This window comes from Platalea leucorodia (assembly GCF_965183815.1).
Source record: "Platalea leucorodia genome assembly, chromosome: W".
Taxonomy (NCBI): Eukaryota; Metazoa; Chordata; class Aves; order Pelecaniformes; family Threskiornithidae; genus Platalea; species Platalea leucorodia.
Window position 1 is genome coordinate 39,414,518 of NC_138859.1, and position 26,472 is coordinate 39,440,989.

Below are 26,472 nucleotides of genomic sequence, written 5' to 3' on the forward strand. Positions count from 1 at the left end.
GAATCAGAAGGGTAAAAGGGAGAAAACTCATGGGTTGAGATAAGAACAGTTTAATAATTGAAGTAAAATAAATTAGAACAGTTAAATAGGCAAAGCAAAAACCGTGCACGCAAGCAAAGCAAAACAAGGAATTCATTCACTACTTCCCATTGGCAGGCAGGTGTTCAGCCATCCCCAGGAAAGCAGGGCTCCATCACATGTAACGGTAACTTGGGAAGACAAACGCCATCACGCCCAATGTCCCCCCTTCCTTCTTCTTCCCCCAGTTCATATACTGAGCATGATGTCATATGGTATGGAATAACCCTTTGGCCAGTCTGGGTCAGCACCCCCCTGGCTGTGCCCCCTCCCAGCTTCTTGTGCCCCCGGCAGAGCAGGGGAAGCTGAAAGAGTCCTTGACCAGTGTGAGCACCACTTAGCACCTATTTAACAACAGCTTAGCACTACTTAGCAAGAACCAAAGCATCAGTGTATCATCGACATTGTTCTCATCCTAAACCCAAAAAAACAGCCCCATACCGGCTACCAAGACGAAAATTAACTCTATCCCAGCTGAAACCAGGACATATGACAAGATGACCAGCTTAGTGGATCCTCATGTTGTCTACCTAGACTTTAGTAAAGCCTTTGACACCATTTCCCACAGCATTCTCCTGGAGAAACTGGCTGCTCATGGCTTGGACGGGCATACTCTTTGCTGGGTAAAAAACTGGCTGGATGGCCAGGCCCAAAGATTTGTGGTGAATGGAGTTAAATCCAGTTGGCGGCCAGTCACAAGTGGTATTCCCCAGGGCTCAGTACTGGGGCCAGTTTTGTTTAATATCCTTATCAGTGATCTGGATGAGGGGATCGAGTGCACCCTCAGGAAGTTTGCAGATGACACCAAGTTGGGCAGGGTTGTTTGTTTATCTGCTGGAGGGTAGGAAGGCCCTGCAGAGGGATCTGGACAGGCTGGATCGATGGGCCAAGGCCAACTGTGTGAGATTCAACAAGGCTAAGTGCCGAGTCCTGCACTTGGGTCACAACAACCCCATGCAAAGCTACAGGTTGGGGCAGAGTGGCTGGAAAGCTGCCTGGCGGAAAAGGACCTGGGGGTGTTGGTCGACAGCCACCTGAATATGAGCCAGCAGTGTGCTCAGGTGGTCGAGAAGGCTAATAGCATCCTGGCTTGCATCAGAAATAGTGGGGCCAGCAGGACTAGGGAAGCGATTATCCCTTGTACTCGGCACTGGTGAGGCCGCACCTTGAATACTGTGTTCATTTTTGGGCCCCTCACTACAAGAAGGACATTGAGGTGCTGGAGCGTGTCCAAAGAAGGGCAATGAAAATGGTGAAGGGTCTGGAGCACAAGTCTTATGAGGAGTAGCTGAGGGAGCTGGGGTTGTTTAGTCTGGAGAAGAGGAGGCTGAGGGGAGACCTTATTGCTCTCTACAACTACCTGAAAGGAGGTTGCAGCCAGGTGGGTGTCCCTTTCTTGTCCCAGGTAACAAGGACAAGAGGAAATGGGGTCAAGTTGTGCCAGGGGAGGTTTAGGTTGGATGTTAGGAAAAATTTCTTCAGTGAAAGGATTGTCAAGCATTGGAACAGGCTGCCCAGGGAAGTGGTTGAGTCCCCATCCCTGGAGGTATTTAAAAGACATGTAAATGTGGTGCTTAGGGACATGGTTTAGTGGTGGACTTGGCAGCGTTAGGTTAACGGTTGGACACGATGATTTTAAGGGTCTTTTCCAACCAAAACGATTCTATGATTCTATGAAAGCAAAATTTCTTCACTTACAGTCATGGTATACAAACACAGTGTGCTTGCAAGCCAAATGTGCGTGACAGTCCTTCTACTACTGCAAAGGGTAATCTAGGTTCTTCTGATGATCCCTAGCCCCTAAATATGTTGGAGATACAGCACCTGCCAACCCCACACTCTGTCAAACTTACTAATCCAGGGAAGAGGCTCCAAAATTACACATCCAAAGTTTCAGTTTCTAACTAATTTATTCATATTTGTGTGACTTCCATAATAGGGAACAAGGCAGCAGGTTAGCATACTCCATCTTGATTACTTAGCCCCACTGAAAGCTATGACACATCAGGCCAACTGCTCTTTGAGAGTGTAAAGGAGGCTTGGAGAGGACACAGCTTACATTTTCAGGCACTGAAGTCCATCTAAATGCTAATGTTTAAGCAAAATGTATGAAAGTGAATTGAAGGTTTTTGTGTATTTCAAAAGGTATGTGGGTCAGACCAAGGCAACAGTAAAAAGGAATTTGAGAAGGTAAATGAGAATCAGTTCCTTGTGTCACTTCTGAAATTTCAAATCATTTTGTAACAATAAAAATAAGTGATAGCAGAATATGTTCCTAAGATTATCATCCCTTGCTTAACAAGGTGGGAAGACATTATAATATAATTTTTAATTTTGTTTGACTGTTGGTAGAGGCATGAAGCTATGGAAGTGCTTTGTAAGTTAGCAATCAAATGGAAGAATTAATGTGCAAAAAAGTAACAAAAACATCTTTAATTGTTGATTTTCAGTCTATCTGGCCTTCAAAAGGTAAAATTATAACTTTAAGTTATGAGGAACTAGAGCAACTAGAGCAAATAACCAAAACTGTCATGTACTTAACTAAAGTAGGATTCAAACTTTATTAATTAATGTGAAAATTGACAGAGAACTATTCAGAGATTTTCAGGGAGGATGTTTTTATTCGTTTTGCTCTTTTATGCATAGCAAAGCAGTAGCTCCTGTCACTATTTGAAAAGCTTTGAAGACTGTGAGGAAAACAGTCAATATGAACTACTGTCTATTTTGTTATAAGCTTGATTCAGAAAATACAGCATTGAAAGCTGCTCTTTGGGAAGTGGCTACACTAGTGCAATCCATATTTTGAAAAACATATGTGTTGTTATGCAAGAAATTCTTTCTCACCCTGCAGGTCTGCCAGGAAGAAGGCTATACTCCAGACTGTAACAGATGAGTACAGAGGGGAAAAAAATAGAAGGAAAGTGACTGTATCCCCTTCAGAGGTTTATGGCATTGGACTGTCTTCTACATAGGTCAGTGGTAAAAGGTAAAGGTGAGCAGAAGGATGCTGCTACTTTGAGCATAATTTATTTCTACACAAAGTGAATTTTCATTAGGAGATTTGAAAAGTATTGTAAAAAAGAAGCACATTAAGAAATTGAAACCAACAGTAGATGGTCCAGACATCTCAAAAAATGCAAACACTTCTGCCAATGCACACCCTGGCCAAGGGTTTCAAAGAAACACTGATAAGCCTCATGCAGCTCCCAAAACAGGCAGGCATGCCAACAAGGACATATTCCTTGAATCAGCTGGGGGCTGGGGTCATGACTCCTAGGTAGTTTTCCCCCTAGCCTGTTGAAAAGATTAAACTCAAGCTCTGGCAGTCCAAAGAAAGAATATTGTCATTGATTTTCCCTTGGCTGCAATCAATGGACAAGTGCTTCCCAGAGCTGCAGTAAGGATTTTACTGTTTTAGTAGATTCTGTGTGGTCTCATAGCTATAATCTTTTTGGCAAATGGAGGGAGACAGAAGCAACAAAAACATCTGCTAATCTTAGTTGATGCAAAGCAAGATTTACATAAATAAGTTGTCCTTTCTCTCACATTTGGTATCTCTTGCCTATTGGAGTTTTAAGTTTTTTAAGGCAAGCTGCTCTTAAAACAATAATAAAATAGCAACAATTTACATCTTGTCAACCACCAGGCAAGGAAAATGACAAGTATTAGGCTCTGCTCTAATATGATAGGGAAGAGGGTTTTTTATACATCCTGACTCAAGTTATGTACTAAACAATCATTCTCTGACAGTTTGATTTGTACTACAGCTTTTTAATAAAAATTACATTTTCCTTCTTCATTCCTGCACAGGACCTTGGTATCATCTGTACTTTCTATAATTTCAAAAGACTCCCATGGTTTAACTTGTAAGTCTTTAGATCCCCATCTTCTCTGGGGCAAATCCTGAACTGTGGTGGTAAAGAACTTTAATTTCACCTTCAAACTGCAAAAATAAAATAGAGATGCTGGATAAGAAACATCAATGTAAAGCTTATGATCAGGCATTTTTTATAACAATATATTCCCATTTATTACTAAATTTTTGAAAATTAGGCAAATAATTGTTTATGGTATGTAGTATGTGCCTATGTTTACCGTTTGCACTTACAAATGCTTAGATCACTACTTTTACAAGTAGTAATACCTTACCTTTCAAAGGCAAAATAATGGATTATTTACAAATTAGGGGCACAAATTAGAGGACACCATACAAATATTTTAGTTTTTATATTTTATGTGAACAAAACTTACTTTGAACAAAACTTACTTTGAACTTTTTTCTGAACTCTTTCTCTTCTCTTTCCATCTTTTTAAGCTTTTGTGCATCTTTTTCATCTGATTTACATTTTCCAAGGCTTGCTGGTTTTGATGAACTAAAACAAGAGGTTACAGATAAAAAGAAAATTAGCAACACATCTGAGGTACTGACAACCTTTCTGATAATTTTAGTGAAAATGCATTTACCTTCACATGTCTTTAGTATATTTTCTTTGCTCTACAAAACTAATATGGATAATACAATACAGATTTGATTTCAAAAGAAATAAAAAGTTGGGGTTGTCTTTCCTACTTTTCTCTTTTAATGAGTTCTGATATTAATATATCTATTACATAAGTGAATATGGAAAATTATTCAAAGTATCTAGCTACTACAGCAATAAGAACTTTACATCTACCAAAAATAGTTTAGGTAAATGATACCCATCACTTTAGAATCTCTAGGCAAGGGACAATTTTTGTGAAGTCTATGTATCTTTGGGCAATAAGCTGAATAACATGTCCCACTGTGGAGGCAGCTGGAACGTCTTAGCCTTTTGTACAGCAGCTGTGTTAGTCCTATGTGCCCATAGAAGACCTTGCTACTCCGGGGAATCTGCATTACATGACCTATTTCAAGTTCTGTTGTTTTTTCTACATCCCTGATTCTGTTCACTTGTGCCAATGAGCACGGAAGGGTTTAATGTCCAAACTGCCCTTCCTGATGCTGTACCTGGGGAATTTAAAGTCTGACTCTACTTTCTGATCCTTCCTGATCTCTGTAGGAGTTGTGGATGGCAATTTCACTGATGATGAATGTATGTGTGTATGTGAAATAACCTAGATTTAAGGTGGGCCACGTCTTTTCTTTTGGATATACAGTTCAAAGAGCTCTCTCTGTTTTAATGCCACCAGACTAGATTATTGTAGTGCACTTTGTAGCTCCACCTGAGTGAAGTCAGTGACAACAGAATGTGACATATTGCAGTCATCTCCACAGATGCATCTGTGCTCATAACACATCTGTGCTCCAGAGATGGTGATGACTTCCTGGTCCAGGGATAAAAGTTTTACAAGTTGAACTTTACACCTCCACATGTGTTTCATACTTATAACACAGGGCACTATCTCCTTTTATCATAAAATACTGCAGCAGCTGAGATCAAGTATAGTACTTATCCTAACAGTCCCCAAATTTTGATAGAAAGAGGACTGCATGCAGAGAATCTACAATGAAGAATCTTTAGGCCATGCATTCATTTCTACCTCTTGTCCATCAGGGGCTGAATTTGTTGAAATTCAAAGCATGCTTATTTATTCTATAGTCTAATTATTATTTCAATCTGAAATGGAGGCAGGGAGCATTCAACTGCCATTGTCAACAGTAGGGTTATGAGAACTACAAAACCTGATAATACCAAATAAAGCATACATTAGCAGCAATCTGCCTCTAGTAAATACTTTGAAAATGTGTCACAGTGTACTAAAGATTTCTAATCAGGGGAGTAATTCCCATTTTCACTTGCTTGAGTTCAGCTGGTGGAGGAGGGAAGTCTGAGGAATCTACATCATCATAAACATCGTTGTCTCCACAATCTGAAACAATAGCGTTTAAAAGAATGGAAAATTATGTGATCCTTGAGTAGTGAATACATTGTGTTACAATCTACGGTAGTGTAGCTAAGTTGACAAGAAATTGCGGCAAGTACTGTAGCCATTTATCATCTATAGTAACTGTGGGTTCTCTGTTTTGCACAATCTACTATGCAAAACATACACCAGCCAACCTTTTCAGAATAAGACTATTAATAATAATAGGTATTCACTGATATTTTAACCTTCTTAAGCTGAAGCAAGTTTTAGCACATGTTGGCTAATGCAATAGCCTTTAATCTTTGTTTTAATTAGTCCATTTCCCACTGGGTTGCATCAAAGTATATTTTTAGGGTTTAATTTTAATGTACACTCAGGCACTTCTATAGTACTCTGGTCAATGAAATGTTGCCTAGAAGTAGATATGAATCACATGTATGTTAGTTTTTAGGCCATATTGCAATGCCAAAGCAGTGAAAAGAATTCTTACCCCAAGAATATACATTGAATCACATCCAGCATATTTGTAGAAAGGAAGCAATTGTTCAACTCATCAAATCCATGGCTAGAAAAATCACAGTAGGAGATAAAAGGTTTAGAACTTGCTTCAGGCAACAGCTTCAAAAATTGTAAGAACTTGCTTTTTATTCCATGGCTGAGCTGATATTTATGAATATATGTTATCTTACAAAGATACTGCAAGTGATAAAAATAACAAGCATCTCTCTATTTTTGAAGTCTTGCATTAAGTGTTTCTTTCCAAGTGTATCTGTTCATACTTAATGTCAAATAAAATGAACTAGTGGAAATCTCACATAGAAAAATCATGACTTCTTAAAAAATACATTAAATTGTTTTCTACAGAGCTTGCAATGTATTTGTATCTCCTTGTCCGTAGCCAAATCAGTCACAATATTTGAAATTTGTTTGCTGGAACTGGGTAAGCAATGGGAAATTCTGTTTCCTTCCTTGGATGTGTTTTTATGACTAGCATGACAGAGTAATGTATACAGAAAAAAGGATCAGGAATCAATATGAAGACTAAACAACAGGCTATTAATTACCTTTTCCAAACTGCTTTGTTGAAGGAGATATGCTGGGGAAAAAAAAAAAAATGCTCATTAAGTATTTATATCACATTAATAGGCTTTTGCATCATTTAAATAATTTTAAAAACTTGCAACACAAGGGCTCCAAGTAATCTCCAGACATTTTGAAGCTCTGCTGACACCAACAATACTCATGGACTAAATGTATTTTTACCACTGAATCAAAGTAAACTGGTTCAGAACTGAATGAGAGAAGATGGTTGTAAAAACACCAGTTGCTGATCTAACCTCTAGGCAAGATGGGGAGAAGACAATCTTTGCATTTTTCTGTTTGGCATATAATTCCTAAAATTTGGATTAATGGGACTAGATTTACCAGTTTATCTCAGCAACATTGTACTGGTGAGCAAAGTATATTTTAACTGAGGATATAGCAAACGTATATCACCAGAGTAGCACAAAGATAATGGATTATTTTGGTACTCTTAAAAAAAAATTTTTTTTGATATATTTTAATTACTAGATTTATGCAACAAATACAGCTTGTTAACAAAGTAATTATATTATGCAGGTGAAAAGAAAGGAGGTCAGTGTTTTTGCAGAAAAGTATCATCCTGAGTTACAATTTGATTCGTGATTCATTAGGCTGCTGTGAGAACATGTTAGTAGCATGTGATCAATGCTTTATTAGAATTAGTTAATGAAGTCCAGTGTGATTTCCTGGCAGACTCTTACAACAAATCTCCATTATCTTCTGCCCCATTGACTTTGGTTGTTTTTTCTCGTACACTTCTCTTTTTGTCATCTTTGGCCTTTAGCCTCTTCAAGATTCTCCAGGACCAGATATCATTCTTATCGTCATTCTGCGATACAGACCTTTGGAATATGCATGCAATTATCACAATGTAAAATGTAACATTCTTTTTAAAAGGTCCAGTTTAAATTCTCCATTGATGCACATAATTTTCATTAATGCCAACACTGTATATACCACAAGGTGAGGACATTTAATGTCTAAAATGCTAAACTAGAAATATGTATTTTAGGTCATTTATAGATATTAGATATATTTGTAGGTATAGATATTAATCTGCTGGCTTTCTGCTTTCATGTTGTTACTCAGCAAGCTAGCATTTTAGCTTGTTATTTTCATTTCAGACCTATTCTGTCTAGTTGGGGATTTGGGGATTTTCATGATTGCAGCTTCTTTTGCTGACATACCAAAATTAATTACAAAACAAAACTTCTCCAGAAGACCAAAGAACCCTTTTTTTAGCTTCATGAATCCATCCTGATGTATACCCACTTGCTGATTATTACGCCTAATTCAAAAATACTAAAAAACAAAACGAAAACACTCTGATAAAGCAGCAAATATTATTTAAATTATATAAAAACACCTAGTAAGAGCATCTTCATCATCAATCCCATCATAAATTTCTTGATCAGAAGAAGGAGGTGGGAACATCTCTTTAACAGATCAAACAGTAAATTAATCATAGAATCATAGAATCATTAAGGTTGGAAAAGACCCTTAAGATCATCGAGTCCAACTGTTAACCTAGCACTGCCAAGTCCACCACTAAACCATGTCCTCGAGCACCATGTCTACCCTTCTTTTAAATACCTCCAGGGATGGAGACTCAACCACTTCCCTGGGCAGCCTGTTCCAGTGCCTGTCTACCCTTTCGGTGAAGAAGTTTTTCCTAATATCCAACCTAAACTTCCCCTGGCGCAGCTTGAGGCCATTTCCTCTTCTTTTATCACTTGTTACTTGGGAGAAGAGACCGACCCCCACCTGGCTACAACCTCCTGTCAGGTAGTTGTAGAGAGCAATAAGGTCTCCCCTCAGCCTCCTCTTCTCCACACTAAACAACCCCAGCTCCCTCAGCCGCTCCTCATAAGACTTGTTCTCTAGACCCTTCACCATTTTCGTTGCCCTTCTTTGGGCACGCTCCAGCACCTCGATGTCCTTCTTGTAGTGAGGGGCCCAAAAATGAACACAGTACTCAAGGTGGGGCCTCACCAGGGCCGAGTACAGGGGCACTATCACCTCCCTAGTCCTGCTGGCCACACTGTTTCTGATACAAGCCAGGATGCCATTGGCCCTCTTGGCCACCTGAGCACACTGCTGGCTCATGTTCAGCCGGCTGTCGACCAACACCCCCAGGTCCTTTTCTGCCAGGCAGCTCTCCAGCCACTCGTCCCCCAGCCTGTAGCGTTGCATGGGGTTGTTTTGACCCAAGTGCAGGACCCAGCACTTAGCCTTGTTGAATCTCATACAGTTGGTCCCGGCCCAACGATCCAGCCTGTCCAGGTCCCTCTGCAGGGCCTTCCTTCCCCTCCAGCAGATCGACACTCCCACCCAACTTGGTGTCATCTGCAAACTTCCTGAGGGTGCACTCAATCCCCTCATCCAGATCATCAATGAAGATGTTGAACAGGACCAGCCCCAACACTGAGCCCTGGGGAACACCACTCGTGACCGGCCGCCAACTGGATTTGACTCCATTCACCACCACTCTCTGGGCTCGGCCATCCAGCCAGTTTTTAATGCAGCGCAGAGTGCACTTATCCAAGCCGTGAGCAGCCAGCTTCTCCAGGAGAATGCTGTGGGAGACTGTGTCAAAGGCCTTACTAAAGTCCAGGTAGACAAGATCCACAGCCTTCCCCTCATCCACCAAGCGGGTCACCTTGTCATAGAAGGAGATGAGGTTAGTCAAGCAGAGCCTGCCTTTCATAAACCCACGCTGGCTGGGCCTGATCCCCCAGTTGTCCCGTACATACTGTGCGATGGCACACAGGATGATCTGCTCCATGACCTTTCCCAGCACTGAGGTCAGGCTGACAGGCCTGTAGTTCCCCGGATCCTCCTTCCGACCCTTCTTGTAGAGGGGCGTCACATTTGCTAGCTTCCAGTCATCTGGGACCTCCCCGGTTGACCAGGACTGCTGATAAACGATGGAGAGTGGCTTGGCAAGCTCCTCTGCCAGCTCCCTCAGTATCCTTGGGTGGATCCCGTCTGGCCCCATGGACTTGTGAGCATCCAGGTGGAGGAGCAGGTCGGTGACTGCCACCTCTTCGACAACTGGGGCTTCATCCTGCATCCTATCTCCATCTCCCAGCTCAGGGGCCTGAAAACCCTGAGGATGACCAGTCTGACTATTAAAGACTGAGGCAAAGAAGGCATTAAGTACCTCAGTCCTTCTCCTCATCCTTCGTGGCAAAGTTACCTTCCGCATCCAACAAAGGAGGGAGATTCTTCCTGGCCCTCCTTTTGTCGCTGATATATTTGTAAAAACATTTTTTGTTATCTTTAACTGCAGTGGCCAGTTTAAGTTCTAGCTGGGCTTTTGCCTTTCTAATCTTCTCCCTGCATAACCTCACAACATCCTTGTAGTCCTCCTGAGTCACCTGCCCCTTCTTCCAAAGGTGGTAAGCTCTCCTTTTTTTCCTGAGTTCCAGCCACAGCTCTCTGTTCAGCCAGGCCAGTCTTCTTCCCCGCCTGCTCAACTTACAGCACATGGGGACGGCCTGCTCCTGTGCCTTTAAGATTTCCTTCTTGAATAACATCCAGCCTTCCTGGACTCCTTTGCCCTTCAGGACTGCCTCCCAAGGGACTCTCTCAACCAGATTCCTAAACAGGCCAAAGCCTGCCCTTCTAAAGTCCAGGGTAGTGGTTTTGCTGACCCCCTTCCTTACTTCTCCAAGAATTAAAAACTCTATCATTTCATGCTCACTGAGCCCAAGACAGCCTCCGACCACCACATCACCCACCAGGCCTTCTCTGTCAACAGCAGGTCCAGCGGGGCACCTCCCCTGGTTGGCTCGCTCACCAGCTGCGTCAGGAAGTTATCTTCCACACACTCCAGGAACCTCCGAGACTGCTTTCTCTCTGCTGTGTTGTATTTCCAGCAGATATCTGGTAAGTTGAAGTCTCCCACGAGAACAAGGGCTAGGGATTGTGAGACTTCAGCCAACCGCTTGTAGAATACTTTGTCTGTTTCCTCATCCTGGTTGGGTGGTCTATAACAGACTCCCACCAGGATGTCTGCCTTATTAGCCTCCCCCCTGATCTTTACCCATAAGCACTCAACCTTATCATTACCTTTGTTGAGCTCTAGACAGTCAAAACACTCTCTAACGTACAAGGCTACCCCACCACCTCTCCTTCCTTGCCCATCCCTTCTGAAGAGCTTGTAGCCATCCATTGCAGCACTCCAGTTGTGCGAGTCATCCCACCATGTTTCCGTGATGGCGATCACATCATAGTTTCCTGGCGCACAATGGCTTCCAGCTCCTCCTGCTTATTGCCCATGATGCATGCATTGGTGTAAATGCACTTCAGTTGGGCCATAGATCTCTTCTCCAACACAGGCATGCCACCCCTAGGCTCATCCCTAGCAAGCCTGGTTTTATCCCCTTCCCCCTTCGCATCTAGTTTAAAGCTCTCTCAATGAGGCCTGCTCACTCCTGAGCCAGAATCCTTTTCCCCCTTTGAGACAGGTGAACCCCACCTGTCTCCAGCAGGCCTGGTGCCATGTAAACTGCCCCATGATCGAAAAACCCAAAATTCCACCGCTGGCACCAGCCTCTGAATCACATGTTAATGAGATGGGTCTTCCTGTTCCTTTCCGTATGCCTTCTGGCTACTGACGGGATGGAGGAAAACACTACCTGCGCTCCTGATCCGTCAAGCAATCGCCCCAGTTCTCTAAAGTCCCTTTTGATTGTCTTTGTGCCTCTATCAGCTACCTCATCACTGCCAACCTGAACAACCAATAGCGGATAATAATCGGACGATTTTACCAGCCTAGGGAGCTTCATAGTAATGTCTCTTATCCTTGCCCCAGGGAGGCAGCAGACTTCCCTATGGGATGGGTCCGGTCGGCATATCAGGCCCTCTGTTCCACTCAGAAGGGAGTCGCCTATGACAATTACCCTTCTTTTTTTCTTACCAGTGGCCGTTGTAATGCGTGGGGCTGACTGGTTCCCCCTAGTCAACCCCTTGGATGGATCACTGTCCGTATCTTCATCCTCCTGGCCCTCGAGTTCCAGAGCCTCATACCTATTGTGTAAGGGCACCTGGGGGGGCGAGGTCGGCCGGGAGAGGATTTGCCTACTGCGCCGAGCAGGGATCTGCATCCATCCTCCTCCGTCTCTTGGGTTCCCTCCCTCCGCCTGGCGGCACGAGGGCAGGGGAGCCTCTCCTTCTCTTGATGCTTCCATCTGGTGTGCTCGTCTCAGGGATGGTAGGGAGTGGCTCCACCAGTCTATCTATCTCCCTCTCGCACTCCCTGATATTCCTCAGTCTTGCTACTTCTTCTTTCAGCTCTGCCACCATGCTGAGCAGATCCTCCACCTGCTCGCACCTCACGCAGGTGTTGTCTCGGCAGCCCTCCATCACCAGAGCAAGGCTCTGGCACTCCCTGCAGCCAGAGACCTGGGTGGCTGCATGTTTGAGTGGGAGGCCCGTCTGCGTCGCCACTTCCCTTCTGGCAATGGCTCTTGCCTGAGTGGAAACCATGGCTAAGTCTCTTCCGGGAGGGCGTAGACCACAAGGAGAGCTCGCCAGCTGCCTGCTCGCCCAAACTGCCGCACAAACTGCCGCGCCACGTCCTTTCTGACGCGCCACGCCCTGTTTGCCCGTCCTGGTCACTTGCGCTCCCCAGGGGCCCATTTAAATCTCCCGCAGTTGCCCCAGCAATGCCCAAGCCCCGTCTGCCTCGCTCGCCAGAGCAGCCGGTTTTTCTTTGGTGCGAGGGCCTCGCCGGGCTCTTTATCGGGTTCCCCGGCACAGGAAACCCCCTTTTCCACCCCAATCTAGCACCCAGTCGGAGGATTTACTGTTGCTGCCGCCGCGTGCCTCGCTGACCGAGTGCTGTTATTTATGTTTATATTGCATTTATATTTAATGCATTAATTAAATGCATTTATAGTTAATGCTGCTGAATAGGGTATTCATTACTGGCCTCTTAAGTATGTCAGATGTGTGTGCAGTTTGTGCAATATCCTTGCAAATGGAATCTTTCTTTAAACCAGCACAGCCTATTTATTAAAACAGTGATTTAGACTTATCCCAGTTGGGAATGCCATCCACAGCATTTAAACATGACAGTGCCAATAACAAGAGCATGAATACTGAAAACAAATGCATTTACACTGTATTTGATGAAATTCTAAATGGCTGGGTTTGGCCCATTCATTATGATGACTGATGACTTTTAAATTTTTGTGTGTGACTAGTGATGATTGAAGATGTTAGATTAACACTCCCAGCAAGTGCAATGTAAGCTCCCCATTTTGGTATCAGTTCTGACCTTTGAGCCCCACCTCCTTCAGTGCAGGGTTAGCTCAGTTTCCACGTCCAGTTCCAGCCATTGGTCAGAGTGATCACACATCTGTACTTAGCTAGCAGCAGCTTCATTCAGCATTGCAAGGGGATGCTTCTGCCATGACTAGTATCTAAACTCTAAGGTGAGAAGATGAGCTGTGCTCTTGTAATCAACAGAGAATGCTACATAAATATATCTGCTACCAAAGGGGAAACTGCTTTTGAATGTGTGTTCTTGACAGTGTGGAACTACTGCAGTCATATTGGTTAGGACTTGAGTTTCGCTGAAACTGAAGTTCCCCTTAACTTTGTCAGCAAAATGCAACTTTAATTGGTACTATTACTGGCTATTTCAGAACTGGATTTCTCCTGCACAAAACCTCTTGGACATGTTAATATTTTGCCAATTATATCTGCGCTGTTTTGTGGAATGATTTACCTTCACACAAAAAAAAATTAAGGATCTGTAATCTTCTAGCATGCTTCAAATTCATAGTATCTGAAGACAAAACTTCTTTCTCGCCCAAGTTCCCATAGGTGGAAAGAAAGTTAATTTGGCCACTATAGTTCCTTGTTTGTTGCCTGTTAGCTAACATTTAGCATGCTTATGGATAATTACTGCATTATTTGGAATGCTGCAGAGGTCTGGATTTGAAGGTAAGCAGTACACAGAAACAACACCCCCCCCCCCAAAAGTATATGTAGAACTTACTTCCAGCTCTGCTTTGACCACCACTCTGACTGGAAAAGCAAACATGAGAGACGTATTAGAAAAAAGTCATCCTTTGGAAAAAGAAAACACCATGGTCACCCATCACTTTTGTGGTTATTAGTTCTAAACCCTTTGGCTTTGGCACTTGTCTACATTGCCAGCTGAGCTCTACAAATTCTGCACTGAAAGCTCAGGCACATGCTTGTGTGTTCTATATGGGTAACAACTAAATGTGCCAGTTCTTTTTTTCTCTCTGTCTTCACCACACTCACACCGATTTTTTACAGCCAAATAGTATTTGCATTCTCACTAATGCTAAAGAAAATGTGTTATCTAATTCATGAGTGAATTAGCTCTTAGATGAGGAGAGATTAACTTTTAGTAGATTCAGGTAAAGCAGGAAAGAATACTCTTTTTTTTTTTTTTTCCTTGGAAATAATTCATTACAAACCAGAAAAGAGTATTTTAAAATATCATTCACAATAATTCAAAGGGGAATAAGAGAGTTATCAATAACATCTTCAGTTAATGTAAAAAAAAAAAGGAACACAGTATTTTGTAATTAAGGAGCAGAACATTCAGTCCTAATTGTTAGCAACCATTAGCAACTGTTAGCAATTTCCAATAAAGTGTCATTTTCAAGGAAATGCAAACTGATGTCTACAGCTATAATGATTTACTATATTTAGAATATAGTTTATATTCCTGTTGATATCTTTAAATTGAAGTACAAAATATGACTTAGGATCATAAGATAATTCAGGTTGGAAGGTATCTCAGGAGGACATGTAGTCGAACTTGATGGGAATAAAAATATAATCTGACTGAACACTAGAGAGTGCATCTACACCCTTTAGATTCATCCCTTATGAGGGGATTTTCATGAGATGAAATGGTAAACAAATGAATTTATTGCTCAACTAGCTTTTATTGGGTGATGCTTTAAACCTCTAACTGCATGTTTCTAACATTTCAAGGATTCCATAATAGCCCAGTGTTCTAATAGTAATTGAAAAAAACCTGATAGGTTCATAGTAACTGAGATTATTTCCAGGTCAAAGCCTTACTTAAACTTACACATCAAAACAAGATACTTGTTAAACTCTTGTGCCAACAAATCCTGAAATACAATAGCCCTAGTGACTTATTAATTTTGGAATATTAACAATATTACCAATAATGAGATAATACTATTTGGTCAAGAGGCTTTTTTTAGTATGGCATTCTTATAGTGGTTTCAAAACATGTTGATCTATGTCAGACCTTCCAACATTCATGCTCATGAACTGAACAGAATACTATTAATCACTAGAGAAGATAAAAATGTCAAAATATAGCTTAAAGGATTAAACAAATCTGAGCCATTCATTCATCCAAGTTCCTTATACTGTTATTTTAGTATGCAACAGTGTAAGTATTCTTGTTTGCTTTTGAATTCAAGAAATTTTCTAAATTCCTTGCATTGAGGTGGTTAATTGTAATGCTTGCCATAGTGAAAAGGATTGGCCAAAGATACTTCTGCAATGAAGCACCTAATGCTCAGATTACCTAAAACCTAGAACAACTAAAGCAACTCTTCTGGCTAGGTTACAGTGATATGAGACCAATGTGCAGGGAGGGAAACTGATATTGAGCAACCTGCAAAAATATTAGATGCAAAACTATATTGATCGCTTAAAGAATGCCAGCCTGAAGGCAGATCTTTCCAAGCGCTGTTTCTGGAGCTCATAGGGATGTTCTAGCAGCTGACGATCAGCTGCACCCAGCAGCCAGCCAGCTGTGGTCCCTTTATTCCAGCCAGACCTCTAAGTTAAGGTGCTGGGAAGCACTAAAAAACAGGTGTAATGGTTGAGTGTTGCAAGACAGTTGTCCTACACATTGAAATCCTCTACACTCATATGCAGATCTCTTATCTGAATCCCAGGGTATGTGTTTCTGCACATCAGGACATGTAATGGAGAATGAGCACTGGTTTGTTGCATCACGTGACAGAAGCAGACTTTTATGTGAGGTCGGGTAACAGAGGTATCACAGTCATGTTGGGTCATGTGATAGCCTTGACTCTTGTCACAAGATCACTAGGATATTTCCCTGCCAGCAAGTTTGATACCCTGCTGGAGATGGCACTTCTGTAGCTGCAGATCTATTTGACATGAAAAATATGGCACACTGAAGTAGAGAGTCTGCAATGTAGCACTGCATTGCAAATGCATGTGAGACTGTGCCATAGAGGAGAAGCTTCTGATGAAGTCAAAAAAGTATAGCTCATACCCATCTCATGGAATTTTATAGGCCTTATTTTCAGGACTAAACACATTAGCCATGCTCTCTTCTGAAGGGCCATCCTAGTCATGCTTCCAGAAGTCCCTTCTCTTCGAAGGGAAAGAGGTAGTAAGGCTCATAGTTTGAGAGCAATGAGTGTGATAAGGAGTTCCCCAGTGCAGTGTTTCCATTGCTTTTAGTGTCTTTTATTCTTGCATGTTATAAAAGGCAGTATGTAACTTCAAAAGACAGAACAAGAAAAGCGAGGGACGGAAGAGAATTGCACTTCCTGCAGGTGATTTGTAATCCTGCATGTTTTGCATTTTGTTCTCTTTTGTGTTGTGATGCTGTAGTTCCCCTTCCAATAGTATGGATTCCTCCTGAGTATGAGTGCTTATAGATGCTGGATTCCAGAATCCATTCTTGTTCCTCTGACTACTTCAGTTTGAATAGCTCAGTTATATGTTTCTGACATAAATTGCTGTTCTTTTGTGACAAGAATCTGCTTTGTTGTTGTAAAACTTCCCCTGTTTAGGCTGACTGGGGTGAATCATCGGTTCCTTTTAATGTGTTTCTTATACATACCTGCTAATACTGTCCTGCTCTCCAACATCATCATACACTTCTTGGTCACTCTCTGGATGTTTCACAACAGCTCTGATGATAGCTGGTTGTTGCTTTCTTCTTAAAGAATCATAATCAGTCTCCACCATGGTTGTTTTAATGTATCCATCTAAATGAATGAAACCATGTAATTAGGCAGAAAGAGTTTTAAAGCTCATGGTAAAGGAATGAGTTTAACAGAAGGTTCAGAATCAGTGTGAATTGTTTTGTATCATCTTTGAAAACTTTCAAAGAAATGTCTCATTCCAAGCAGCCTCAGCCTGAGTCTCCATCTGTCTACACAAACACAAATCTCAGATCTCCCCCCCAAACCCTCCTCAGCTGGTGTCAAATTAACTTCACCTTTATTTGCTTCTCAGCTACAGCAGAAGAATTTTCTGTGCAGACTCTAGGGATCAGGGGGCAAGCTCCCTTTCTCAGCTAACCTTGGGACCACTGCAGTCTGGTGGCATATTTTAGGGCAGTTCATGACATAAAGATTCTGACAGGTCATTAGGAGGAAGAGACACTTTGTTTGCATTGATTTTGCTTCAGGTTGGTAGACACACTGCAGCTGCATTGCTATCCTTTTGTCCCTGGATCTTCGCTAAAAAGATCTGGTTATACCTCTGGGTGCACTGGCTCAGGAGAAACTTGCAGCAGAGCAGTTGGAACTCTGTCTCTGCTGAGGGGAATTTTAGGCAGGCATACTGCCTGTATGAGAAGAGACCATGAATGGATTTTCTCAAAGGTGAAAAATGCTCATGCATTTCTTGAGAATGGAAAATCCCCCACTCTGCTGTTTCTGAGTGAACCCAGTTTTTTGTGTGCTTTCCCTCAAATCTGTAACACATTGATTTTTTTCTTATTTTATTTAAATGATCAGAACTGATTTTCCTCTATTGTTTGGTCTTCTTCACAGACCATTATTGGTCTGTGAACATTGAAGGCTAAAGCATTGGTGAAACAAATTGGGCTGTACCTTTGACACTTGTCAGTGAGAAGCCTAGTACAGCTTGCAGTTTTGCTGAGGCAAAAATTGGTTTATGAAAAGCCAGTGTAAATTAATTAATTGACTGGACATGCTCAAGAAAATACCCTTCTCCCAGCCTTCACCAAGATTTGTTTTCCTATGTACAAAATGATCCATGCAAAAGACTTATTTACAAAACTTCAAAGTATCACAGAATCATAGAATAGCTGATATTGGAAGTTACCTCTTGAGATCATCTTGGCCAATCCCCCTGCCCAAGCAGGATCAGCTAGAGCACGTTGCCCAGGACCGTGTCCAGTCGAGTTTTGAAGATCTCCATGGATGGAGACTCCACCACCTCTTTGGGCAACCTGTTTCCTTGTTCGGTCACCCTCTCCTGATGTTCAGACAGAATTTCATGTGTTTCAGTCTGTGCTCATTGCCTCTTGCACTGTCACTGTGTTGTAGAAGTCACTTTCTAGCTCAAATAGAATCCAATACACACTGTTAGGAGCAAGGCCTGTTGAAGCCTTAGACTGCAAGCTGTGAACTTTCACCTAGATACACTTGACCATATGCTGAACTCCTACCTAGCTACATGAAGGAAGGCCCTGAAACCGGTGCAAACCAGAAAGATAAGGCATCAACCATCGGCAGAAGCTGCAACTATTCAAGATAAGGAAAGGAATGTCCTGCCTGGAGACAGGGAAAGGATCCAATAAGGAACAAGAAGACCCCAAATATTACTATTGGACCGAACCGTCGCATGAGGGGAGGGGAACTTAAACTGTAAGGGTATAATTGCCCAGGGATTTCTTTGTTCGGGGTCCCTCCCTGGAGGCACCCAGCTCGAGCTGCTCTTCACCGCTGTACCACTCAATAAATTCGCCTGGTGTATGTCGTGTCAGGGACTCTGCTTCGGGGAAACCTAGGGTCGAGCCTGAGGGGAGAGAAAGCGCCTGAGGGTGACTGTGTGTGTGAGCGAGGAGTTGAAAAGGGGCACCCATCAGCTCAATGGAGCTGCCTGCTGCGAAGGGACTCTGGTCCTAGCAGTTAAAGTCTCGGGTGGTGTGTGTGCAACTCCCTGGTGTATAAATGCTTGGGCAGCTGCTGCTCCTTTAACAACTGGGCATCACTGGAAAGAGCCTAGCTGTCTTCTTTACACCCTCCCATCAGATATTTATAAACAATTATAAGATCCCCCCTGAGCCTTCCCTTCACCAGGTTGAACAGTCCAATCTCTCTCAACCTCTCCTCATATGAGACATGCTCCAGTTCCATAATATCTTTTTACATCCAGTACTACAAAGTGCTCAGCTGGTATCATCCTGTAATATATGTGTGAACTGTCTTACTGAACTTATTGTCATTTTAATGACATAAAAATCAAGCAAGTGCTTTTAATAATTGTTATTAATTTTATGGATCAGTCCTATAATGTCTTTGCTATAACCCTAATCATCAACCCCTTATCATATTCATAGATCCACTGATGTCATTTATACAATTAGAGAAACATTTTGGATTTGACCCGCTGAGTGGATGAGGGAAAGGCTGTGGATGTTGTTTACCTGGACTTTAGTAAAGCCTTTGACACCATTTCCCACAGCATTCTCCTGGAGAGGCTGGCTGCACATGGCTTGGACGGGCATACTCTTTGCTGGGTAAAAAACTGGCTGGATGGCCAGGCCCAAAGAGTTGTGGTGAATGGAATTAAATCCAGTTGGCGGCTGGTCATGAGTGGTGTTCCCCAGGGCTCAGTGATGGGGCCAGTCCTGTTTAATATCCTTATCAGTGATCTGGATGAGGGGATTGAGTGCACCCTCAGGAAGTTTGCAGATGACACCAAGTTGGGTGGGAGTGTCGATCTGCTGGAGGGGAAGGAAGGCCCTGCAGAGGGACCTGGACAGGCTGGATCGTTGGGCCGGGACCAACTGTATGAGATTCAACAAGGCTAAGTGCTGGGTCCTGCACTTGGGTCAAAACAACCCCATGCAACGCTACAGGCTGGGGGAGGAGTGGCTGGAGAGCTGCCTGGCAGAAAAGGACCTGGGGGTGTTGGTCGACAGCCGGCTGAACATGAGCCAGCAGTGTGCTCAGGTGGCCAAGAGGGCCAATGGCATCCTGGCTTGTATCAGAAACAGTGTGGCCAGCAGGACTAGGGAGGTGATAGTGCCCCTGTACTCGGCCCTGGTGAGGCCCCACCTTGAGTACTGTGTTCATTTTTGGGCCCCTCACTACAAGAAGGACATCGAGGTGCTGGAGCGTGCCCAAAGAAGGGCAACGAAAATGGTGAAGGGTCTAGAGAACAAGTCTTATGAGGAGCGGCTGAGGGAGCTGGGGTTGTTTAGTGTGGAGAAGAGGAGGCTGAGGGGAGACCTTATTGCTCTCTACAACTACCTGACAGGAGGTTGTAGCAAGGTAGGTGTCGCTCTCTTCTCCCAAGTAACAAGTGATAGGACAAGAGGAAATGGCCTCAAGTTGCGCCAAGGGAGGTTTAGATTGGATTGGAAAAATTTCTTCACCGAAAGGGTTGTCAAGCATTGGAACAGACTGCCCAGGGAAGTGGTTGAGTCCCTGGAGGTATTTAAGACATGTAGACATGGCACTTAAGGACATGGTTTAGTGGTGGACTTGGCAGCGTTAGGTTAACAGTTGGACTCTATGATCTTAAGGGTCTTTTCCAACCTAAATGATTCTATGTTTTCAGACAACATAAAATCTAGAAATCAGTTAGAAACTTTCCATAAGAATAGGAACAAGACAAACACTTAAACCAAGACCTTATATTCTCTGCTTCTATTATAGGCACACCTATTTTATTTTATATTTAATACAAAGACATGAAAAAAGGCGATCCTTGTTACTTGCACGGAGCCAAGTTCTGATGTTATTTGAAGACTGACATGGAATTACCTCTCAATAGGTCCATGAAGATCCCAACATATTGTTCCTAACTTATTCTAGTACCTGTCAGACTTCAGCTTCTATTACTTTTATTTCTACCTTTGCTTACTAGATCAAAAGCCTTTCTATATCCACTGTTTTCTACCCATAAGGTATTGATACCACTGAACTTAGCCAATATCTCAGATTTCTTTTTGATAAGTTTAAAGACTCAACCTTTTTAGTCTCATCTCAAGGCATTGTTTTTTTCCATCTCAATTAATTTGTAGCTATTTCTGTAACCTCTCCAACTTTTCCAGCATTGTATAAAATCTGGCACTGGAATTCTACACAGCATGCAGTTGTCTGCCGCATGCAGTGATGAAAATTACAAGTCGTTCTTCATCTGGCCATATCTCTACTGATTGCATCCAGGGGGATTCAGTATATTCTCCAATTGTTATCCCTCCTGCTGTTTTGGAAGTGCAGGCACCTGAATATCAAACTAATGCCCATTAATAAAAAGCTTTTTTTCCAAAACTTTGTAACTATATGAAGATTCCTTAAGGGTAAAACTCCAAGAATTTAGGGTTACAGGCTGAAAACCACTATGCATTAGACTTTTCTGTCACATCCTTGTCCTTACTCAATTGTAGAGTTGTTTATCCTCTCTGATGTCTAGATTTTTTTCCCAGGGCATTACACTACCTTGTTTCACAGGTATGGTTTACATTTCTTCATTCTACACGTATATTTGCATTTGAGTAAAGACAAACTTTTTTTAAATGGGCCAAGATTACAAATGATTGTGCTCTCCTTGTATCTGAGTCTCTGAGGACTACGTGTTCGCATTTAACTCTTCACAGTCTTTATTCATCCATAGACTTTATCAACTATAATCTCTTATTGTTCCAAAATCCCTGATAAAGATGAATAGCACTGACAATCTAAGCATGTATCTGCAGTTGAATTCTTTCAAGCAGATTCTAACCAAAGAATGAAGCCAGACAGACTGTTTTCATAAAAGCCATGTTAATTGGTATTAATTATACTCTCCAATTTTTGTGTTTTAACAGTGAATCCTATATCAGTTTTTCCATGGTTATATTTACAGGTTATGTATATGCACAAAAATTGCATGCATAATTGCATGCATGCATTATCTCATCATACAGCATTACTTCATTGTGATTAGTTTGTAGGACTAAGGTAAAAATTCTGCCCAAGTTCCTGTGCATAATACTTCTTTCATCTGATGTCTCTTGAAAGCCAAATCCAGGCAATAGGAAACTGAGCCAGGAAAGGACACCAGATGCATTTTAGATTAAGTGCTTATTTTTAAGTATAAGGGCTGAATGACCTGTCCCTTTTAATCTATGTACATTGCTGTAATCTAACAGTAACTAAATGATCATCATATTGATGGAAACACTGCCTTTTTATTTTCTAACTATAGAACTGACTCTTCCCTGCCTTTAGAGGTGTAATTACCTACACTTACACTGACTGAGACTGCTGTGGGTGTAAAATGCTTTAATTCTAATACTGAAAATAATGGGATGAGTTAGATAGGAAGGTGACACTTAGTATGAAAAAGCTGTTATAATCAGGCTCGCAGAGCCAAAGCTATCATAATGTTTCAATAGTGTTTTGTTTTCTATTTTAATCTTTTTATGTCTCTGAGACACTTGGTACTCCGAGGACACGGAAAGGCTCTGTGCTGGTAGTAGAACTGAAGTCAGCTCCGGACACTCAGAACAAGAAATCAAATTGAAACTACATCCTGGCTTCACATGCACCCAAAGCACTCTCATCACAGGAAACAGTGTTAAGGACCATCACTGCGTGGTAGCTTTGACCACTAACACCTCAGTTTCCAAATAGCCTCTTCTCTCTTCTTGGGACTCAGCTTTTTCACATGCTGCACTGAAGAAACATGCAGAAACTGAAGCTCAATGAAAGAATGGATGAAAAGGAATAAGTTCCTCAAAACCTGTACAACTGTATAGCGTCTAAGAGAAACTTGCCATAGAAACTGTCCATAGAAAGTACCAAATATCATATTACGCTGCTGCTTGTGGTATTAAACTTCTTTAATCATCCTCAGTGCTTTAGCACTTAGAGCAGAACTGTGCACAAAACACTGCAAACACTTCTCTTGTGTTCTTGGGGAACCTTCTCAAACAACTTCCATATATGCAGCGACCAAAAGGTCACCTGCGTTCTTGGAGAATGTTTGTTTATCAGGAAGTTCAGGACACTGAAGTTGTCTTGATGTAAAACTTGTGACTTTGACTCTTGCCATTCCTGGCTTGTGAAAGAGAAATACTGATACCTCTTTGGTAACTAATGTAACATCTAGAGAAAGAATCCATCTTCCCTTCATGCCCAGATATTCTGTGTTCAACAACCTCAGGAGAAATCAACCTGAGTATAACAGTTCTCAGTAATGTCCATGCCTCTCCTCTGGAACTCAAAGAGAAACTAGTAAAAAACCCAAAATAAGTCCAGCTATTTGGAACCCATGTACTCTATGTGGTCACAAGCAAGTTTCAGGGCAGGATGAGAAAAAGATATCCATTCTTACCTTGCTAAAATCTTCAGTGGCTGTCCTGAGATGCTGTATTACTCTGTCCTGAGATGCTAATACCAGAAATGGGTGACAGACTCTGACGGGAAATCCCAGCAGTGCCTGGAGTCCTTACTGGAGGAATACATGCAACAAGCAGCACTGAGGCAGGATAGGAATCTGATAGGAACCAGTACTTTGGCCAGGACAAGTTCTCCCCAGTCCTTTTCAAAATCATAAGATAAATTAGACTCACGTGCAAGGCTGATATGGGCTCCAGTACTGACAAAACTGAAATGACAGGTCTCTATTTATCCCCTCCCTAAATACCATGGTGTCTCACTGCTTGGATGAGAGATTGGCACATAGATGAAGAACAGTATCTAATTATCAACCTGAGCAGAACAGCAGCAGTCAAAGAAAAAAACATTTTTAAACAGTCACACCTGCAGTTCAACATCCATTGGTTGAAGATACAAACCCTGCTGATCAATTCAACCTGTATTGCAATAGAATGTGATTACTTGGCACAAAGCTTTTAATTAGCAACAATGACAAATAATAATTTTGACAATCTCCCTTGAAGTAGGAAACTATCCCATCCTGGCAGAGGGTGGCCTAGCTTCAGCTATTCATATTTTTCTCACACCTTGGCTGGACCGCAGCAGTAATGTATATCTGCTCTCAAAGTCACTAGAGCTTAAAAAATTCCACTTAGCTCAGAACAGCTGTATTGTATCTTCTCAGCAACACAGTCTCTTGCAAATGCATTAGCCTGGCCTCCATTCTCTACACAGTCCAGACTTAACTGCAAAGACTTAACTCTTAATTATGCTTAAGGTATCAGGCTGTAGCATCTAAGGCGTCCATTGCCTTGACCCAGAAATTTCTAGTCCAAGATTGCATACTAAACAAAACTAGAACTCAACAGCAATGCATACCACACTACCTTCCATTTCAAGTTCACTCTGATCGCACCTATTTTACCATAAATACATAGCAATAGACATATGTAAGAAAATCCCTTCCATAACAAGGCAGTCTCTTGGACATACAGGGGAAAAACTGTTTCTTCACTTCATATCCTAAAAAGCAGACCATCTTCCTCTTTCTTTGGCCTAGAACACGGCCTTTGGCAAGACCTGATTCCCTTTAATGTAAAGAAAAACTGACAATGATCAGCTACTGCAAGGAGACTCCAAACATTCTACAGGAAAAAATGCCTGGAATTTTACATTTCTTAATGAATTTCTTTAGTTTTTGTAAAAAAGGACTTCAGGATTTTCAAGCAGTTACACTGTTGGTCAAAAGTTTTGCATTTTGAAAGAAGCATTCCTTTTATAAAACAAAATGCTTTTGAGCTACTCTGCAAATGCAACATTGATTTTCAGTTTTACTGCAAAACACATCACCATTTCTACATGCAAGATCTGGGAAGCTTTCTGGATTTTACAGAGGGTTTGCTAAGAACCTACAACAACATTAGCAGCAGCTGATCACCCACTTCCTACTTCATTCATAATTTGCAGGGAGCTGTTCTCTGCTCTGCTTCCCTAACCTGCATATTCATTTAGATACAAGCCATGGTTTCAGGTTTCACAATTATGCTGCTTTGGAGCTGCTCAGAGTAAGCAGGTACACTTGCAACATTACTGAAGTTCAGTGCTTTTGATTATGCTGTTGTCAGACATACCATAACAGCAGAGACACAAAGCTTATTAGAGACACTATTCACACACTGAAAACAAAGACCACAATGTTTTTAAATTATTGCCCTCCTTGAGTCCAGATCCCACTTTAAGGAATGCCTTGGTACAATCTTTTCTTCATTTTTTTTTTTTCTCTTTTATTCTCCTTATCTCTCCTGACTACTTCCAGTTAGATGGTAAAGCTGTTTTTTCAGCTTTGTACACAGGAAATCACCTCCAAAAAAAAAAAGGGGGGGGGAAATTTTGAAGGAGGGAAAAATAGAGACCTAGCACAGGTCTCCATCCATTTTGAGACTACTTTGCTGATATTTGCCCATACATCACGAACAACATGATCAGAGCAGATAGAGAATTTGCCCCTTTTTTAAGCAGAACTTCTCATTGATCTCAGCTGTGAAATCTTGTTTCCAGAGAAGATGCACGGACTACCTCAGTGGTATTTCATATAACACTTAACACTTATTCAATGCCTTATATTCTCAAAATGACATGGAAATGACATATTAAGTCCCAGACCACATACCTGGTAGAGGGTTTTTCCCCATTCTATGTGAGAATGTAGAGACAAACAGATGAAGGATAAACAACACCTGAAAGTGAGCATCTAAATCTACATTTAAGGCTGACAGCTGAAAAATATTAAGCATACACGTAATCTTACTCCTAAAAGAAAACCCACAGGCTTCATCCAAAGTACTGTGGTATGTAAAACCTTGCAGGACTGAGCCTTGTGGTGACTAAATATGAGGTTAGATATTCAGAATGCTTAAGCTGGGTAGTGCTTACTAGCATGAGGGAAATTATTTCAAACTACAGATGTGTAATCATATGCAGATGCCTATCCTTATTTAAAGGGGAACACAAAATTAATTCCCCTTTGGACTATAGGTGAAACTTTTCATTGTCTGATGAAAAGCCTTAATGATTACTTCTGGTTTTAATAAGAAATATTTATAAACCTGAGCTAGTTAATTTTATATTGCATGGTATCATTTCATATGCAAGAAAAAAGAACAGCAATTGGAAGCATTCAGAGATGGAGGACATGTAAGATAGCAGTAGTTTAAAATAAATCTTTGGTAAATCATTTATATTTGAAAGAGAAGGCAAAAGAAAATGCATACATGGATGCAAAGGCAAGCAAAAGAAAATGTACTGAAAGAAATTTACTTAAAATGTGACTATTTATTTCCCAAATCAACAAATTGATGCTATCATACATAGCATGCAGTTCTAGTTAAAAAATTAATCATAGGAGCATAAACACTGATATATAAAACATCAGTTGCATAAAAAAATTCTCACGCAACAAAGCCTTGCATTCAAATAGTGGGGGTTTGCATGTTTTTCTCTTCAGGATCTGCAAACAAGGAACATCATTGTTCCAAATGCACGCATTTTAGGAGGGTTCAGTTTTGGGTGGAAATCAATAACATCAGAAATGTTC

At 41.6% G+C, this 26,472-nt stretch overlaps 1 protein-coding gene across 1 annotated transcript in view; it reads right to left on the reverse strand.

Annotated features, from left to right (window-relative positions):
* Positions 1-26,472, reverse strand: part of LOC309601972 (FYN-binding protein 1-like) — a gene marked incomplete at its 3' end in the record, with an annotated part of 60,541 nt that overhangs the window by 23,820 nt on the left and 10,249 nt on the right. Inside the window, 9 exon segments of the mRNA XM_082335227.1 lie at positions 3,864-3,994; positions 3,996-4,021; positions 4,346-4,451; positions 5,820-5,931; positions 6,993-7,024; positions 7,713-7,853; positions 8,378-8,447; positions 14,024-14,052; positions 16,871-17,018. Of these exon segments, the coding sequence (XP_082191353.1) occupies positions 3,864-3,994; positions 3,996-4,021; positions 4,346-4,451; positions 5,820-5,931; positions 6,993-7,024; positions 7,713-7,853; positions 8,378-8,447; positions 14,024-14,052; positions 16,871-17,018 (795 nt within the window).